Source organism: Eumetopias jubatus, unplaced genomic scaffold, assembly GCF_037043125.1.
Source record: "Eumetopias jubatus isolate StellerSeaLion01/CBP00866 unplaced genomic scaffold, mEumJub1_p1.0 scaffold_2, whole genome shotgun sequence".
Classification (NCBI taxonomy): Eukaryota; Metazoa; Chordata; class Mammalia; order Carnivora; family Otariidae; genus Eumetopias; species Eumetopias jubatus.
In genome coordinates this window covers 44901340-44921127 of record NW_028274808.1, presented here as the reverse complement: position 1 = coordinate 44921127, position 19788 = coordinate 44901340, and the positions used below count along the sequence as shown (strand labels likewise).

The following is a 19788-nucleotide window of genomic DNA, read 5'->3' as shown; positions in this document are numbered from 1 at the left end:
AAGTGAAAGACGTAAGCCAAAGAAAGTAATGTTTTCCAGATGGGTTTTGTGGTTGGGATGGCTGAGCCAGGCTGTGTGCTCGGTGATGCCAGTGGCAGGACCACACTCCCAGCACCAAGGGCCTCACCCTTGCTTGGGCCCTCCAGGCTCTGGCAGGTGTTCCCTGAGCTCACACAGGAGGTGTGGGGGAGTTTTACACCTGCTTGCCATCCCCCGGGAAGAAATGGGCAAGGTCACCTGTGAAGGAAAGTCCCACGGGCCATACGGGTTGTGTCGCCACTGCAGCAGGCCAGCCTGTCACGTGGCATGGCTGGGGCTCCCACGGGCATGGGCTGCCATGCCAGGCAGAACCATCCAGACTCCCAGCTGTTATCACTGTGTTAGTTTGCCGGGGCTGCCATAGCAAAACACCACAGACTGAGAGACTTCCACAGATAAAATGTTTGTCCTCACAGTTCGAGGGGCTAGAAATCCAAGATCAAAGTGACGACAGGGCTGGCTTCTCCCGAGGCCTCTCTCCTCGGCTTGCAGATGGTCGCCTTCTCGTGTGTCCTCACGTGGCCTCTGCATATGCATCCCCAGTGTCTCTTCCTCGTCTTGTGAGGACACCCGTCATATTGCACGGGGCCCACCCTTAGGACATCATTTAACCTTAATTACGTCTTGAAACACACTTTCTCCAGATACAGCCATATTAGGGCTTAGGGCGTCAGCACAGGAATTTCATGGGGACACAAGTCAGTTCACCATCACTCACTGGGTGATTCCTTATTTAATTTCTTTGAGGCTTGAGTTTACTCCTCTGAAAATAAGGAAGTGAGAGCGATGATTTCCCTGGCTTCTCTGCCACCCCCTTCGTTAGGAAATCGACTTTTCTCTTGAATGGCTACTAAAGACCACGGACTTGGAACCGGGGAGCAAAGCCTCATTCTGCTCGCTGCTGGCGGGGAGGAGCCGAGCCCGGGAGGCTCTGGGAATGTCCAGTGGGGTTACCGGGCGACCACCCTTGCTGGCCTCCTGCCCACCTCTGAGCCGCGGGCCTCCCCTGGCCTGGCCTGGTTAGCGGGACCAAGCCCGTGTGTGGAATGTGAGTTAGAAGATGCCCATGCTTCCTTTCAGGCTGACATCTGGGTCGTGTTCCCTCGCCTCCTCCCCACTCACCTCCCAAAATAGGTGTGGGCCTGGTTAACCACAACCTTATCAAACCACGATGCAGCCTTGCTGGACTCCACTGGCCGGAAGTGTTTGGCTTTCCCTGTTGACACTCAGGAGAATGCCGCTGCCTTCTTTCAAACCCCAGGCTGCCACCCTTGAGAACCAAAGGAGTAAGAAAAGGGAAATGCCAGGGTTATTTTGAGGACGATTGACCTTCCCTGGCATCCTCACTGGGTGATGAGGCCGAGGGGTGAGGGCCAGAGGCTGCTGGCTGACCCGAGGCCTTTTGGGGTTCTGCCAGTGCTGGTGATGTCAGAGCACCTGTAGCTAGTGCGCCAGGCTGTTTCCAGAATGCTGGCGCCTCGGAGTGGGGCCCGGGGCATGGAGGGCTATGTCCTGCGCCATGTTAGAGCTTCATGGCTGGCCTCTTCCTTCCTCTAGTCCTCTCTAGAAAATGCGAGGGTGCCTGGGTGGCTCAGTTGGTTGGGCGACTGCCTTCGGCTCAGGTCATGATCCTGGAGTCCCAGGATCGAGTCCTGCATCGGGCTCCCTGCTCAGCAGGGAGTCTGCTTCTCCCTCTGACCCTCCCCCCTCTCATGTGCTCTCTCTCTCTCTCTCATTCTCACTCTCTCAAAATAAATAATAAATAAATCTTAAAAAAAAAAAAAGAAACATTACTCATGAAAAAAAAGAAAAAAGAAAAAAAAGAAAATGCGAAAAGGCCCCCAATGCATCTTGAAGCGCCTAGAGTCCTTCCAGAGCAGTGGCACCCTGGTCCCTGTCACAGAGGCTGCTCCAGGCCTAGTTAGCCTTGGAGAATCACAGCAGCAGCTCGGAGCCTCGGGAAGGGCTTCAAAGAGAGGCCCCAGCTCACCACTGGTAACCGCTTGGTTTCCTTACCGCAGAGCCAACGTGCAGCCACGACCCTCAGCCAGAGCCTCCGAGGCTTCCCGTGGCTTTAGGTTGTGGGACAGGGATGCTGCCACATGGCCAGCCAGTTTTGGGCGGGCTGCACAGGCAGAGATGGACAAGGGAGAGAGTCCTCTGGAACCTCCTAAAGGGAGCCCTTCACACCAAGATTTAAACTTGGGAGCCCCCCTGCTCTCTGGTAGCAGGACAGAGTGAGAACGGGGTTCTTCCGGCTCCCCCATCTTCATAGTTCATTGGCCTCGAGATGACAAAATGAAGTCAGTTTTCAGGCGGTGGTGCCCATGAAGGGGGCCGCAGGAGGAACCATCCACCCCTGGTGCAGTCAATAAGGCAGGGCACAAATAATAAAATTAATAAAATAAAATAAAATAAATAAAATAATAAAATAAATAAAATAAAATAATAAATAAAATAAATAAAATAAAATAATAAAAATAAAATAAAATAAAAATAAGGCAAGGCACAGTCCACAAGGAATTCAAAAATGGTAACAAACCCGTTTAAAGTCATTCTGCTCTTAGCTTCACTGCCCACTGGCATTCAGAGCTTCAGCGCTCCCCTGGCCCACTGGAAGGGTCCACACCCATGGCCTCCACCTCCCCAGGTGCACAGGCTTGGTGGGGGCAGCTGGAAACCACACCGGGGCGGGGGGTGGGGGGTGGGGCGGCTGGAGGGGATGGCCTGTGGTTTCCTAGAGATGCCCCTGATGGGTTTAAGCACATGCCCCACCCAAGGTGCTGGCCCTTCCTTGGCATGTTGAAGCTGGGTAGCCTGCCTTCTGCCATTCTGAGATTTCCTAACTGGCGCTGCTCATCTTATTGGTCTGCGTTTTCACACAGACCCAAACATATGTTAGTCATGGGTGAAGTACGATCCATATCTAAGACCACGTCCAGTGCCCACCTTCACCCTGGGCTCTCAGCCCAGAAACACTCAGGAAGACAAACGTTGGCCTCCCAAAAGCCAGCCCTCTTCTCGCCTGCTCTGACCCCTCCTATTTCTTCTGAAGAGAGTTTTGATTTCTGATGGGACTCTCACCCTAATAAAAATCATTACTAGGATGCTAATATTTCTCGAGCACTTACTGCGTGCCGGGCCCTGTGTGAGCACTTTCCATGAATTACCTCGTTTAATTCTTCCTCTCCACAAGCCTGGGAGGTAGACCCGGCATCGTGGCTGCCCTTGGTTTATCTGTTTGCCGGCTGACCTCATTGACCTTTGCAGGCCCTAAGTCCATAATAAGAATTGAGACCTGTGCCCCAGGAGTATGCTGTTGCTAAGGATTGGCAAGCCAACAGCCCAACGTGCTCAGGGTTCCTAGAGTCGTCATGCCTTGTCCCAAAGGATGAATTCCTAGGCATATAAAGGAAGCTGGGAAAGGTGTTTGGATTAGGGGTAGCATTTTTAGAGCCCTTCCCCAATCTCCAGATGGCTCTGCTTGAGCTCACCTAAGTTGATCCATGCTTTCAGTCCATAAGACTGATGATTCATTCATTCCAAAAGTAATGTTGGAGAACCTAATGTTTGTGAGGTACTGTCTTAATTAATCGATCAGGAAACCGCACAGATACGGCTCTGCCCTTGGGAGCTTATATTTGAGCGGAGGAGACAGATTTTAAACAAATTGTGAGTTAGCTTAATTATAACTGTTGTAAATGCTAAGAAGGAGACGTGTAGGGAGCAACAGAGTGTGTACATGGCCACTGACCCCAGTGAGAGGGAAGTGTTACAGGGTACGGAATCTGAACGGTGAACAAGGATCAGCCAGGCAGAAGGGCACCTGTATGTAGTGCGCTTACACGTGTGACTTACTGCGTGACTCGGTCCAGAGAGTTAGGTAGCTGAGGAAACTGAGGCCTGCGCGCCTGGAGGTGGGAGAATAGGGTGCAAGCGTGAGCATTGGAGCAAGGGGAAGCCGCTGCCATGTTCCAAGCAGGGAAGTGACACGAGCTGGGGTTTTTCAAAGCTGACTCTGGCTTCTGACCAGACGGTCGATGCAGTCCAGAGCGGAGGCAGGGAGAGGGGAGGAGGTCTGGCTCAGGCAGGAGGCAATGGCGCTGGGAAGCAATGGACTGGAAAGAGACTCTGGAGATAAAATCCACAGAGGAAGGTTTTGACCGGATGCGGGGGCAGAGAGAGGGGACGGTGTCGAGGATGGTTGCGGGATTTCTGGCTTGTATGACAGAGTAGACTGGGGATCAGCAAAGGGCAGCTTGCAGGCCCAACCTATCCCTCTGCCTGTTTTTGTCATTATAGTTTTACTGGAACACAGCCATGCTTGGCCATTTACCCATCAGCCGTGGCTGCTCTTAGCTATGCGGCCGAGCTGAGTGGTTACGACACGGAGCATTCGGCCCACAAAACCTAAAATACCACCTGGCCCTTTACAAAAAGTGTGCTGCCCCGGAGTAGACGGTGGTGCCTTTTGCTGCAATGGGGAACAAGGGGGAGATAGAGCACAGGTTTAGGTGGAGACCGAGAAGATGCCACGTTCAGATTTGGGGTCTCCCTGGTGCCAAGTGGAACTGTCAAATAGGCAGTTGGTTCCAGGGTCTCAGAAGGGAGTTCTGGTGGAGAGGACAGTGGGGGGCGGGGCAGATGAGATCGGGAGCTGGAACCAGCCGAGCAGAGGGTGTATTCTAACATTTAAGGCCCCTTGACGCATCCTGCCAGGCGTCTTATTCTAAGGGCAGCCCTCCCCAGTAGTCTCATGGAGGGCAGCAGGGAGTAGGGGCAGGTGCCGCTGTGGGGCTCGGGGCGGGGGGGTCAGTGCACAGGCTTCTAAGGCCTCGGGCTGCCTGCAGGTGGGGACCTAATACATAAGCCCATACTAGGCAGGATGCAGGTGCACAGTAGGCTCTCAGTGATGCTGTTGAATTTGACTGTGTCCCAGGCAGGAACACCCTGGCTTGGGGGAAGTGGAGATTGATGGCAATAATGCTGGGGCAGCCCCCCTCTGTTCCCACCTGGTGACTATGCCTTTCTTTCCACAGCTGCGCCTGAATGGGGGCCGGAACCCCTACGAGGGCCGGGTGGAGGTGCTGGTGGAGCGGAACGGGTCCCTCGTATGGGGGACGGTGTGTGGCGAGAACTGGGGCATTGTGGAGGCCATGGTGGTCTGCCGGCAGCTGGGCCTGGGGTTTGCCAGCAACGCCTTCCAGGTGAGAAGTCCCCACCTCAGCCCCCTCCATCCAGCGTGACCCTGCCCCTCTCAGTCAGCCCCTGCTTGCCATGCACCTTCCCTAGCTACCCAGGAGGTGGACAGCAAAGTGCCCTGGACTGGGGGAAGGGAGGCAGGAACCTCATCCTGGCCTCCGCTCTGCTCCTCACAGCCCTGAGTCCTAGGGTGAGTCATGTTCCCCTCTGGCCTCTGTTTCCCCGCTACAGAATAAGGGGCTGGACTCTGGCTTCCAGGGTCCACTCTGCTTAGAGCACTGGGATTCACCCTGGGCTGAGGGCTGATTCTGGGGTGTGCTGATGTGCCTATGCAGAGGGAAGCAACTCGGTCCTACAGCACAATGGAGACCACCCAGCCCAAGGCCCAACACCCCAGATGCCTTGGCTCACTCCCTTGGAGGCCCCTCCGGACAGACCTTGTTTCCCAACTGGTGTCTGTACTCAGGCCTTCTCCCCTCGATTGGCCGGTAAACCTCTAAGCCTTGTCCCATCGTCTGTGCCCTCCTCCCGCCGGCCCCTTCCTGAAAGAGAGCTGAAGGCAGCTAAGCCCCTGCCCCTTTCAGAAGGCAGCAGATGAGAGGCAAGAAGCGCTTTGGCTCCAAAAATCATTGACGTCTGGAACCTGTATTGTGAGGACACATTGTCAGAAGGAGGCAGGAGGGAGAAGGCAGAGATGAGGGGCTTGAGGTCTGTTCCCCTCTGTAGCCCCACCAGCCCGCTGTATAACAATCTGGGGCAAAGCAGCCATCCTCCCATGTGTCCCTTCTCCTCCCTGTGGCATGGAATGAATAGTCCCAGGTCCTCAGTGTCCTGGCTCCAAACACTTTCTCAGTGTTTGGAGAAGAGGAAATGGCTGGAGCCCCCATCTTGCTTTGCTAACCCTGACTGGGTAGCAAGGGGAGCCCTGTTCCTCGGAACCGGATTTCTTAGGGAGGGACTTGGGGCAGCTCCGAAGCCTTGCTAAACCTGACTGCCTGCCACAGGCTGGCTGGGTCCAGGGTAGGAGCTGAGTCCTGAGCAGAAGGCCACCTTGTGGCTCCTCATTCCAGCGTTCAGAAGGGACGGGCCTCCGAGAGCCCCGCCCACACCCACCAGGGTCCTGGCTTCCCATAGTGTCTGTGCTAATGCTGCTTTGACAAGCCAAGGCACCCTCTGGGGCCCCAAAGAGAGAGGAAAAAACAGTGCCATTTAGCAGAGGGCGCATCCAGCTATTTTCGTTCCTGGTCAGCTCATTCTTATGACACCTGGGCCTCAGCAGGGTCATGACGTGGGCCTGGATCTGCCACCGATTACACACCCTGTCCCTTCTCAAGGCCCCAGTTCTCTCTCTAGAGGATAAGGGGGTTCTCGAGGTAAGCAGAACCAATAGGATGTATGCATGTTGAGCTTTCACGTGTAAATAGATGTCTTCTCTCCTAACCAATTCTGATCGATTGGTCGTTGTCTCCCGGGAGCACTGTGCCGAGGGTTCTGAGAGCACGTGCAGGTTTAGAGGAGAGAGGGCTGTGATGGACCAGTCACATGTCTGCCCTAGGCTCAGGGCTGGGGAGCGAGCAGCATGAGTTACAGGTGCCTGCCGTTCCTGACACACAACACTGGACAGCCGTTTGACCAAAACCTTAGCTACGCTTTCCCAGCGGGGACCAGTGGCAGAACTGGAGCGTGAGGGTCTCCCCCACTCCGTCACCAACAAACTGCTGACTCTGTGGACATGGCTGTGTGTGCCTCTGCTGTCTCTATCAGAAAAAATGGGCTCATTTAGCTTTAGGCTTGGGATTTTCCTGAGGCTGAAAGTTGACAGAATACAAAAAGGAACAATTCAGGGTGACACACTTCCCATTTCCTTTGATTCCTCCAGGAGACCTGGTATTGGCACGGAAATGTCTACGCCAACAAGGTGGTCATGAGCGGGGTGAAGTGCTCAGGAACGGAGCTGTCCCTGGCCCACTGCCGCCACGACGAGGACGTGGCCTGCCCCCAGGGTGCAGTGCAGTACGGGGCCGGAGTTGCCTGCTCAGAAAGTGAGAGTCCCTGGGGGTCACATGCCCCCTCCCCACCAGCCTCCAAGAGGGGACCAGGAGTCCCACTGGTTATTCCTGGCCAGGCTCTGGGGCCTCTGCCACGAGCTGAGCCGACACTTAGCCTTTTCCCTCGTGAATCTGGGAGGTGTAAGAGGCCCCGGATCTGGCCAGAGAACTTGAGAGCAGACCCCACCTGCCATTTATTAGCTGATCTTGACAGAGTTAGTTAACCACTCTGATCTCTAGTTAGTGGTTTTCCTAGACAATGGAAATTAAATGTGACAGTGAATATGCACAGGTGCACAGAAGACAATGAGGCACCACCTTTTATGGTCATGGAGAGCTAGGGGAGGTCAGACCTGAGCTGGTGAGCTTCATGCACCCACTGACCCCTTTAGACCCACCCAGCATTTTCTAAGCCTTGTAAGGAGGGACTGGCCACCCTGGCGTGAGCTCATCTGGGCGGACAGCACTAGCTATTCATCCTGTCTGAGGAGGAGATCATCACCCTTACTGGCCTCCCCAGGAGGAACATCCAAGCAAGAGAGAAGCAGTCAGGGGCCTTTTCTTTGCTTAATTTATTTATATTTGTAATATACCATCATTTCCAAGAGCAAAGTAACATAATATCAGCCTAAATAAAATTCAAGGTAGCATAAGAGAAAAGGAGATATGAAAAGTAGGCCTGGCAAAAAGGTAGTGGCTCAAAATGGAACTGAGAGAGGGGTTAATAAAAAATACATACTATAGAGTCCTAAACATCTACTGTTGGGAGGTCGTAAAATTCACCATGAGCTTCCTAACAGCCAAAGGAAAGAAGGAAGTCATTCACAATGTCCATGAAGTAGAAACACACCCATGAGATTTAGAGGAGCCCACTGTTCTAGATTCTGAGATGGAAGGGAATTTCTCATGCAGACAGACAGTTATGAGATAAACAGTGCCCTTGACTCCTCATGGCAAGTGAGAAATGAGTTTCATGGGGCTCTGAGAACCCCTCAGATTAGTCTAAAGGCATCACTTAGGGTGACTATGGGGGGGGGGCAGTGGCCATTTGGGCCAGGAACACAGCTCTTGGCGGATCTGGCCTAACGCATGTTAGGGTATTCAGAGATGAAGCATATTCTTCAGGACACCCTTCGTAATGACTTTTTCTCATCCAGCCAGTTCCACCCTGTGTCTGCACGTCTTCCTCTCTCTCTCTCTCTCTCTCTCTCTCTCTCTCTCTCCCTCTCCCCCCGACCCACCCCCCCCCCCGCCACACACAATCCATCTGCATTGTTACCTTTCCGCGTTTTCTCGACTCCCCCTACCTCTTTCCCTCCGGCTTCCTTGGCCCGTGTCCAGATGCCATTCTTGCAGACTGTATCCGCGCAGATGCTCCTCCATGGGATCCCCACAGTGACACATGTCCCTTCGATCGCTCCCCCTCCCCAAAGCCAGAATCAATGCTGGTCTCGCACTCACGCCTCCGTCCTGTTCAAACCCGCAGCGCTTCAGGTGAATACAGGGACTGGCACAAGGCGCGTGCTGTCCAGCCTCATCTGGGGCCGCCGTCCACCTCCCACCCCTCCTCGCTGGCCCCGCCACGGAGGCTTTGGCGCTCCTTCATGCCTCGGGGGCCTGGGCCATGCTACTTCGCCTTGTAGAGCTACTTCCTGTAATCCCTGCTCCTCCTTCCAGGGAGAAACTAAAACCTAACTGCATCCAGGGAAATCCTTCTTGACCTCCTCCCCCTGCCCGACTGGGTCCCCCGGTTATAATTTCCAACACCTTCCATATTTCTCCTTCTAGCTCTGATCACAACTGTAATTAAGTAATTAATATGGGCTTCTGTCTGTCTCTCCTGCGACAGTGTAGGGTCTGCCTTGTTCAGCACTGTCCAGAGAGCCTAGGGCAGGGTTTCCTAGAACACTTGGCGGACAGGTGGATGAAGGCATGCTTCCGATGAGCTTCTGGTGGATATTTTGGATGTTAGGGAGGTCAAGGCCCTGTTGCATGGCAGGTGCTGAGAACACAGCTCCCAGGCTACCAGCTCACTGCAGACCATGTTTTGTTCAGACTCCAGAGCTGGAGCTAGGCTGGTCTCCTCTCAGAAGAGAGAGCAATGGAGACCCCTTTGCTCAGCTCAGACATAAGCAGAGGGGCTGTCCATTAAGTACCGACTAGGGTATAGACAGTGAATAAGAGACCCATCACACCCTCCAATCAAAGTGTGCCCGGGACACTGAGCACCGGCAATGCTGCGTCCTAGCGTGTGTCCTCCAAGAGGAAGTATTCCTCAACAATTGAGAGCCCTCTAATTGATGTCTTCTACTCCCTACCCCACATCTCATCTGTGTGCCCCCTTCAGACTCTTCAGTTCCACATCCAAACCCTGCAGGTGGATTTGCTCTCTAGAGGCTGCCGGACCCAGGAGGTACAAGTGTGTCTTGAGAACATGCAGCCCTTCTGCCCAGCAATTTTACTTCTAGAAACATATTCTAAAGAAATAACTTAAGTTTCACACACAGATTTACTACAGGATGTTTATCACAGCTTTATCTTTAACGGTGAGACATGGCAAGCAACCAGTGTATCTAAAAATATGAGATAGGGTTATGAATTCAATATTATGTAGCCATGAAACGCATGTGGTAATGGATATTTATTAACAAGGAAATACGTCAAGACATATTTTAAGGGAAACAGTATTAGCAAACTGTAAACCTACATACAGTATTACACATGTCGTAAACTGTATGTGTACCCTTCCCAGAAGGATCAGACCAAGGCATTCCTGGCGCTTCCTCTCTGGGGTGCACAATATTATTGCTATTGTTTGTTTTTTATTACAGAAAATCTCCGGCCACCCAAAAGTAGAGATAACAATATAATGAACCCTCGTGTTTTGCCCATCATTTTGCACTGATAGCTGTAGAGGTGTCCAAGAGGACTCTCAGAGGAGGGGAAGAGGAATTTGGGGTAGCATTCCTCAAGGAAGGGGACCTTGAGAGCCCATGAGACAGTCCCAGCTGGTGGTGCTAGGCAGGGATGGGGGTTTGTCCCAGCTCAGGTGTCAGAAGCAAAAGACTTGGGAGGGGTGAGGGGTCTCTCGTCTTGTTCGAACATCGTGTCTGCCCTCCCCAGCTGCCCCTGACCTGGTCCTCAATGCGGAGATTGTCCAGCAGAGCACCTACCTGGAGGACCGTCCCATGTTCATGCTCCAGTGTGCCATGGAGGAGAACTGCCTCTCAGCCTCGGCCGCCCAGACCAACCCCACCACAGGCTACCGACGCCTTCTGCGCTTCTCCTCCCAGATCCACAACAACGGGCAGTCTGACTTCCGACCCAAGAATGGCCGCCATGCGTGGATCTGGCACGATTGCCACAGGTGAGCCCTCCTGCATCACCCGCCGGCTACGCTGGCCCCACACGCTGCAGGGCCCGCATGGGATTCAGAATCGCGGGGTCCCTCTGAGACAGCCGAGAGGCCATACACCCAGGAGGCAGGGAGTCCGGGTCGCCCCAGTGGCCTTCCACATTTACCGAGCCATTCTCCAGTCCCGGCTGCCCCGGCCCCACTCACCTTCCCCGAGCCTGGTCTCTTTCTTGCCTCCAGTGCCTAATGTTAGGAAACAAACTTGGAGTACCCGATGTCTCTCTACTGACCCTTTGGACGATGATTTTTAAGTGCATCTATGGCAAGTTTGTGCTCTGCAAGGTGTTTGGGGGTTCTGCAGTTTTTGGACTCTGAGTTCATTTATAAATATATTTGAGGGGCGCCTGGGTGGCTCATTCGGTTAAGCGTCTGCCTTTGGCTAAGGTCATGATCCCAGGGTCCTGGGGACTGGGCCCCGCGTCGGGCTCCCTGCTCAGTGGGGAGTCTGCTTCTCCCTCTCCCTCTTCCACTGCTTGTGCTTTCTCTCTCTCTGAATAAATAAGTAAAATCTTTTTTAAAATATCCTCAAAATATATATATATTTGAAATATCTCGAGGGAGGTATTGGGTGTGGAGGCAAGAGTTCTAGGCCCAGTAGTCATGAGACCTCGTCTCTCAACCCAGCCTTGCCTCTAACCAGCTGCGTGATGTCAGGCCATCTGGGCCACATCACCTGGAACCTCCAGAGTCCCTGCCAGCCCTCAGCCTGTGGACTTGGCCCCAGTGCTATAAATCCTGCACAAGAACAGAAATCCTAGAGCCAGCCCTAGCTCAACAGAAGCCACCCCATTCATCTCCTTGCCTTGTCTTTTCTTTTTCTTTGCCTTGATTCTTACTCTAATGCAGAGCCCACTGCCCTCGCTTGTTCACATTTTCCTGCTGGGACCGGACTTGGGCAGGTAGAGAGAACAGCAGGAGAGCACACTTTTGAAAATGAAGCGGGGAGGCCCTGCCATGCAACAGGGCAGCAAGCCCCCGAGGGGTCCACAATGAGCGCCGCCCCCCCCCCCGGATGCCCTCCATCTCTGCAACAGAGCTCCCTGCTTCTCACAGGGAGGCCCGTGGGCTGGCAGAGTCAGCCCGTTGCAGACCTTCGCATCAGAATCTGCATTTTGACAGGATCACCAAGTGATTGTGTGCGTGTGACCTTCAAGTCTGAGAAGTCCCGGCCCAGCTAGGACTAGGCATCCTTCCAGCTGGAAAACCTAGCGACCACTGTGAGGGGCACGAGAACTGACATTTATTGACCCCCTTCTAAGTGCCAGGTACATTTTCAAGGGTAAGGGAATGGGAGACTCGGTGTTTATATGACTTGTCCAGGAAGTCCAACAGGATGTTGCCGGGCAGGGATCCCCGGCTCATGTCTGACTCCAAAGCGAGTGCTCTTTCTGTTACCTCTGCTGAATCTTCATCAGAAATCTGTCCTTGCCTGCTTCTGCGTGTCACAACGGATGGTCCAGTCACATTCAAATCAGTGTAGGGACAGAACTGTTCCATCTGTTTCAAAAGAAAAGACTAAGATAGAACTTAGGGTGTTGATTTTCCTTCATAATTATTATGCGTATGTTTTGAATGTCCTAATTAGCCAAAGAATTTTTGGTCTCTATATAGAAGTATGTCAGCCTTCTGCAGGGTGGATGTCGGAGAGTGAAATTAAAGTCGTGACCAGACTGGTGCCGGATTTCCTTTAGAGAACAGATGGGTGGGAGCCCTGGGGAGCGGGGGCTGGTGCTGCCCACTGTAAGTTGGACATAACTGCATCTCTGTCCCACACGTGGCTGTCCACCCAGGCGTTACATGGCGGGAGTCTCCGTGGGACATCTGCTAGCTCTCCAAGCAGTGGTCTGTCCTCTGAGAGTACACATGGCAACACCATGGAAGTGTTTCTTCTGATCTGGAGCCCCAGGCATTCTGATCTCTACCCCACCCCACCCCCTGCTTTTCCTGTCACCCTATTTCATTTCTTTGCTTACAGATGTTCTAGTCAGTGGTTTGGGAGGAATGGATGGAAAAAACATGCTGGCCAAGCATATGTCCCTTCAAGCCACCTCTTCCTCGTCCATAACTGAGAAGCTATGACCATGAGATCTCGCGGAACATAAGAGGGTCCCCCTACCCCCTGCCCCCAGCCTCCAGAGCTCCAGGGGACATCTCCAAGCTCTGTAGGAGGACCTTTCAATGGGACTTCTGGCCCTAAACCTCGGTTGGGCCCCTTTGGGAGTCTGATGAAAGCAAGCCCTTCTCCCACTCAAAAAAAAAAAAAAAATTATTTCTAGAAGATTTACCATCCTCTTTCAGCAGATTTCCTGACTGTGGAGCCAGAGTTGAGAACCTTGGCTCAAATCAGTGTGCATGGGGACAATTATCATTCCCAAAGCAATTAATGCCAAGATGAGGAACAGAACTATGTTCTTTGAAAGCCTTCACATGAAACCTAAAGACTGAACCCCTTAGCACCTTTCTTGCCAACCAGACATAGAAGAAAATGCCCTGAGTTGTCCTCTCTCGTATGCATCACGCCCTTGGTCGATGACCCTGCCTGTGGCCCAGGGAGCGGGGCCACACCTGTTTAACTGGCACGTCATGTCACAGGTCCAACAGGGCCCAGACGGAGCTGGGCACAGAGCAGCTCTGTCCCTGCTGTGGTCTGAAGACGAGCCCTCACACCGCAGGCAGCGCCACGAGAGGCGCTGGGAGCCGGCAAGCAGGTACCCGGCACAGGTGCCCCCCTAGCGAGCTGGGGACAGCCCTGCTACAAAGGGGAGACTTCCATTTACTCTGCCCGGCTCCCATCATGCGCAGAGCAGGCTCCATGTTGGATCAAAGCCCCACAGATGCGATGTGGCCTCTGGGAGCCAATTTTAGGCCCTCGTCACATACTTAGGGCTTTGTTCTGGCCGGAGGGCTCCCAGCACGTGGGGACGGTGGGGTGGAGCGAGCAGAAGACCCTCGCCCTTCATGACAGCACCTCCTGAGCCTAGAACACACCCCCCGTATTCTCGGCAATGAGGACAGGAGCATTGTCCCCACTGCAGCTGAGCATCAGCCAGGACTGTCCATTCTGGAGGCACCAGAGGATGAAGGGTGACAGCATCTCTACAGTGCGCACTGAGTCTCTGATTTAGAGTTTTACGTGGGCCCCAAGTGACCTAGGATAACAAAGGGTATACCCAAACCTGCTGTCCTCCTCTGGGCTCACTTGGTCTGTCTTCCACGTATTCCTCATCTCCTCCTTCCACTGACACCATGTCTTAGAATACTGAGCTCCAGAGTCTTGTGGTAGAAGGCCATCCTTCCTTTTCTCCAGATTACAATGACTTCTACCAAGTGTCAGGTTATTCTCTCTCTCCTTAGGTTCTGGAATTTCTTTCCAAGTTGTAATCTCCCTAGGTCCTACCCCATGGATCCAGCCCCCTCTTAGACTTCCAAAGGTCGGGACACCTCAGCATGGAGAGGAAGTATACCCTCATCACCAATACGTGCCCTCCTGCCTTCCTGGGGGCCCCATCTGTATTTCCTGGGGGTACGGGGGGGCAGGGGGGCCCTGGCCTCTACAGCCAGCCAGCGGGGAGGGGGACGTGGCCCCGGGGGTGATGTCCACACCTGTCCCAGACGTAAAACACGGGACTGCTGCTAGCTGGAATCAAGAGGCTCCAAACCAGCTCTTTCCCTCCTCGTGTTCACGGGGGAAAAACTGAAGAGCTAGGGAAGACTCTTAAATCAAGTCTGCAGGAAGCAGGAGGAGCAGGAGAAGGTCAGCCTTACAACAGTCCCTCTGTGGACTCCGTCTGAATTTTGTTTAGACAACAGAATATAAACCCATTTCTCTTCAGTCTTTCCAGCCGGTAAACATGGTAACATAAACCCCTCTCTGAAAGATGCAGACATGTTTTAGGCAATGAGTCAGACCTCATGTCTCATCCTGCTCCTTCGAGAAGCCAAAATAGACGCGTTCAAAGTCATCACTTCAACTTGCCACAAAATGTGTCCTTGTGAGTGTTCTCAGGGGGCCCCTGGCTCAGCATCGCTTTACCCAGAGACATGAGCGACCTGGGAAAAGCCCAAGTTAGGAACTCCTGTCACTATTTTTAGCACAAGCAAACATTAAGAGGAAGGGGGAAAGAGCCTCTGAGCTCCCCTCCGAAAACCTATCGTTTTAATTCCCCCCTTGCCGCTGTCCTGACTGCCCCTACTCCCTCGGAGGGAGCCTGAGGCCGGCCCCGGGAGGCCTGGGGACGGAGGAAGGCTGGGGATGGTGGCGGAAGAGTAGCGATGGTGGTGGTTATGAAAATACTACTCGTGGTACTACTGTTAGCAGAAGTAACAACGAGAGAGTCGGCAGGTGCTGAGCACCCCTCTGTTACAAGCCCCCTGGGAGGTCTTTCTGTGGTTTCTCTGATTCCGTCCTTCTGGGACCCCTAAGAGTGGATCCTGTGACCATCCCCTCTTTCCTGAGGAAGCAGCTCAGCTAGTTTTGCTCCCCGAGCCTCGGGTGCCCTGTATTTCTGTTCTCCACTTGTCGCATGTCCCTGTGATGCCGGAGACGAGCATTTCAAACAGTTGCACACGCCCGTGATACACACGTTGCAGCTCAGGCTGGGCCTGGCCTCCCCGGTGCCCCAGGGAGGCCCCGACCCACGCGGCAGCCATCTTCCCCTGGCTTATGCTGAACCAAACGCAGCACCGCTTTCCAAGAATTTGCATCTGTTCTCCATTCCTCGGGAGCAAGAGATGGGACGCTGTTACACAAGAGCGCGCCCTCCTCTGCTGTCGTCCGAGCCCACAGGGATGCGCCTGCCACGCTCTGCTCCTTCCCAAGGGCCTGAGAGCCCCCTTTGCCCCTTTTGTGACGTCCCAGGCGAGGGGCACAGACTCCTGCCGCCCGCTTCCCATCTGGTGCCGTGGCCCGGGGCCTCCCTGCCTCGAGTCCGGGCTGTGGGAGGGTCTTGCCCGGATACCCCCTGCCTCTCCCGTGCCCGCCCTCCCCACCACGTCCCCACTTCAGAAAGTTTTCCAGAGATCTCAGAAAGTCACTTTCATCAGTCTGCAGGAAGTGTACGAAATAGGGATGGGTGGGGAGGGCCACCCCTGCGCCCAGGAGGGTTATAAAAAGCAGTGACTAAGGAGCTCTTCACGTATGGTGCGCACGGCCTGGCGGGCCCTCTGCCCCCCAGCGCGCCTCGCTAACCCCCCACAAGGCCTCGGGCGCTCCATGCAGGCTCGTTCCCGCTCAGCCACTGGGAGGCCCGAGGTCTGCGCGGGCGAGCGGCCTCTGGCGGGGGGGGGGGGGGGGGGGGGGGGGGGGAGGGGCAGCACGGTTACCGCTTCTGCTCCTGCCCTCCCCTTCCTCAGGCCCTGTCACCCGCTCCTCTTGCATGGGCCACCCCTTTGGACCCCACCGCTCGAGGCAGCTGCTGGTAGGCGGCACGGCTCCAGTCACTGACCTCTGAGCCCCCTGTCTCTCTCTCTCGCTCGCTCCAGGCACTACCACAGCATGGAAGTGTTCACCCACTATGACCTCTTGAACCTCAATGGTACCAAGGTGGCCGAGGGCCACAAAGCCAGCTTCTGCTTGGAGGACACAGAATGTGAAGGAGGTATCTTTGGGTGGGTGGCTTCAGAGGGACTCCCATGCTCCCATCTGTCCTGGAGCCCAGGCCTGATGCCGGCCTCTCACGCTGGCCACAGCTGACTCTCCTCAGGACCCCCCCCCGCCCCGCCGTGGCTCTACTCGGGGCTGGGGCATGCGGGCGGGGCCTGCTGTGGAGGCGCAGGACCCCCCAGAGTTATGCCGGGGGGCACTGGTGGGTCCACATGGCCCCCGGGTGGGGCCAAACCTGGACCGAGGTCCCCTCCGCCTCTCTCCCCATGTCCCAGCGCCAAGCCCCTGCCCCACAGGCTCATGGCCCCCCGAGTCCAAGCCCAAAAGACCCGCTCTGAGGTTCCCGGGTCTCTTGACTCCCCCAGACAGAGGCAGCACTCTGCTCACATGTCTAGGAGGCCGCCACAGCTGCACGGTGATCACTGGTGGGCCCGCCTGCCCCCCGACCTGCCTGGGGCTCGGGGCGACACAGTGCTGCTCCCCCATATGCCCCGTGCTACGAGCAGTGCCCAGACGTGGCAGCCTCAGTAAATGTGTGTTCACTAGTCAGTCGTGGACATGCCACGCCATGAGATCAGACAAACCCACGGGTTTTGAGCACTTACTATGTGCCAGGCAACCAGCTGAGCCAGTAAGGGTCAGATACACAAACCAGACCTGAGCCCCCATCCAAGCGCTGACTTGCCAGAGGGTGGCAAGATGACCCCCCACGTTAAGCTAAATATTAACCACCAGAGTTTTCCCAGATCACACTCCCTTCATTCCCAAGCTAGCGGGAATGCCAGAGTGGCCAGGAGGGCTTTGTGGAAGAGGGGCACTCGGCTGGCCCTAAAAGGACGGGTGGGATGTGGGTAGAGAATCTGGCAAGGGGTTCCGGGGACATGAGAACGGATCGGAAACCCACGCGGTGGGGACGGGACGCCACGCCCAGATGAAGCAGAGAGCTGAGGGCTTGGGAGAAGGAAGAGATTTGCTGAGCATGGGCTCTGGGAACAGCACCCCTCCAGCGGGGCTTCTCGGGGCACGGTGGCGGAAGGGGAGCACAGAGGGCAGGCACTTGAGGCAGTGGGGCCAAGGTGCAAGGTGACCGGGCTTCTCTGTGCCCCTGCCTGCAGACATCCAGAAGAACTACGAGTGTGCCAACTTTGGTGAGCAGGGCATCACCATGGGCTGCTGGGACATGTATCGCCATGACATCGACTGCCAGTGGGTCGACATCACCGACGTACCCCCTGGAGACTACCTGTTCCAGGTAGGGGGGGGGGGTTCCAGCCCCGGCTGATGGCAGGAGGGCCCTATTCCCCGGTGACGTGGGAGGCAGCCCCCTTCCTGCTGGTGTCCAAACCGAAACGCGTGCAGGGAGGCCAGGCTGTCTGAAGTGCAGGAGTCCTACACCCAGGGGCCGGCACATCAGGGTCAACCAGGTGACCTAGGTGTGGGAGGCATGCACGCCTGCGGGGCACTGCCAGCTTCCCGAGACATCTGCACTCAGTTAACACCTGGCACTTGCAAATCAAAATACATGTGCAGCCCGATCTGGTCCTCAGGCCGAGAAGCTGTTCCACAGACCCTAAGGCACCCCACTCCTGCAGTGTCCTTTGACACAGGCTCTGCCCGCCCCCCAACCTCTCCCGGTGCCCTCACCCTGCCTCGTCTGTGCTGTCAAGGCTGAAAGCAATCTCGCAAAGAGCCATTCACTCGCAAGTGTTTGTGACTTGGGTCTCCCAGAAAAGGCCTCCTGCAAGGGTCTGCAGAGGGGGCAGTTTCCCGACCTCCCTACAGACACAGTGGCGTGCTCCACCCAGGGCCCTGACCAGCATGGGAGCAGGGCCGCCACATCCCCAGCCTCCCTGTCAGGACCACAGGTGCACTCGGGCCTGCGGAGGCTCCCATGCGCCCTGTCATGTTCCTACACAGCCACCTGGCTTGCTTTCGAGCTGGCCCCGCTGGGTGGCAAAGTGGGTGACCAGAAATGTGTCATTCTGCCTTGAAAACTTGCCCAAGGGGGCATTCAGCCAGCCCAGAGCCTGGCCCATGGTCCCCACCCTGCAGACGGCCCTGGGAAGAACCAACACCTGCAGAGAAGTGACCACAGAGAGGCTTTGAAAGTCTTCCTAGGCTGGAAATCAGACAGCCAAGCACTTTTCCACCCACAAACCCCAAACCGCAGACTTGGAGAGGCCCAACCAAAGTGCTCTTTATTTTAAAACCTGAATATCCATGTCTCTGTGCACGTACACGGTGCATGGGGGTTTGTGTGTGAGGTTTGCTATCGCTCTGCGGAGTGAATGGGTATCATCATGGGTCCTGACAAATGCCATCTGTTTAATAATAACGATGGCTCATTGAAAGCTTGATGGCAGGCCTGGCCGTGCCTAAACCCTGTGAACGCAGGTAGCCCCCCAATGAGGGGCTCTACTAGTTCTCCCATTTCACGGCCGGGCAAACCCAGATCACATTTGTGTTCCTGATGCCTGAACTATACAATTTGCTAATTAACTCAACAGGAGCGTGTCAGTGCCTCAGATTAATGAAAAGAGTACTTCCCTTGGGACAGACTTGGAGCTTTAGCTGTTTGAGAGCCCTGGCCTGGGATGCACTGACCCTCTCCATTCCCACGTGGCTTTATGTGCAGATATTGGTAATGCTGCCAGGGGCGGGGGGAGAGCCGGGTGAGGAGAAAGTGGCCTTTCAGGCAGAGGCACCTGCGGGCAAAGGCTCAGAGGCAGGGCAGGTGTGAAGTCACACCTCCAGGAGCACAGAGCCTGGTGCTTGTCCCCACCTCATCTCAGGACGTCCAGCTCCCCAACTCCCTTCTAGTTCCTATCAACAGCCTCTTTTGTGGCCTCCCTGGGCCCCAACTCCTGCCTCTACTAACCTCACGCCTCCAAGGGCCCCCAGGAGAGGGTAACCGCTTTACGAAGGCCTCCTTGTGGGAAGGGGTATGTTGTGAATCTCACAGAGGCCGACGGCCAGGGGCGCACACTCTCACGCCTCCGGGCCTCGCCCCCTCATCTCGGGCCAGTCCTGCCCCAGCACCGGCCATGCTCCCTCTCATGAGGTTGCCCCGGCTCTGGAGGCAGGGCTGGTCTTGGCGGGGTCCGGGCCCCGGCAGGAGTCAGCGGCCCACTCCGATCTGCCTCGCTCCCAGGTCGTCATTAACCCCAACTACGAGGTTGCGGAGTCTGACTACAGCAACAACATCATGAAGTGCAGGACCCGTTACGACGGCCACCGCATCTGGATGTACAACTGCCACATAGGTAAGGGCCCCGGGCTCTCGGGGGGAGGGGGAGCCCCCAGGCCTGCCAGGTACCCCCTGCAGCCCACCCTCCAGGAGACAGGCAAGAACTGCCCTGCTTTGTCGAGGAATCCGAGCAACCTCCTAATCTGGGTAAAGAGCGCGGAGACTGGAGCCAGCCTCCCATTTGCACACACAGGAAGGAAGCTGTAGACACATGAGGCCTGGACGGAGGCTGCGT

General features: G+C 55.3%; 1 protein-coding gene across 2 annotated transcripts in view; it reads left to right on the top strand.

Annotated features, from left to right (window-relative positions):
- Positions 1-19788, top strand: part of LOXL2 (lysyl oxidase like 2) — a 59771-nt gene that overhangs the window by 39383 nt on the left and 600 nt on the right. For both annotated transcript variants that reach the window (XM_028114323.2, XM_028114319.2), the window contains exons 7-12: positions 5079-5246; positions 7121-7283; positions 10413-10656; positions 16186-16301; positions 17422-17558; positions 19458-19569. In XM_028114323.2, coding sequence (XP_027970124.1) covers positions 5079-5246; positions 7121-7283; positions 10413-10656; positions 16186-16301; positions 17422-17558; positions 19458-19569 — 940 coding nt within the window. The remainder of the gene's footprint in view (positions 1-5078; positions 5247-7120; positions 7284-10412; positions 10657-16185; positions 16302-17421; positions 17559-19457; positions 19570-19788) is intronic.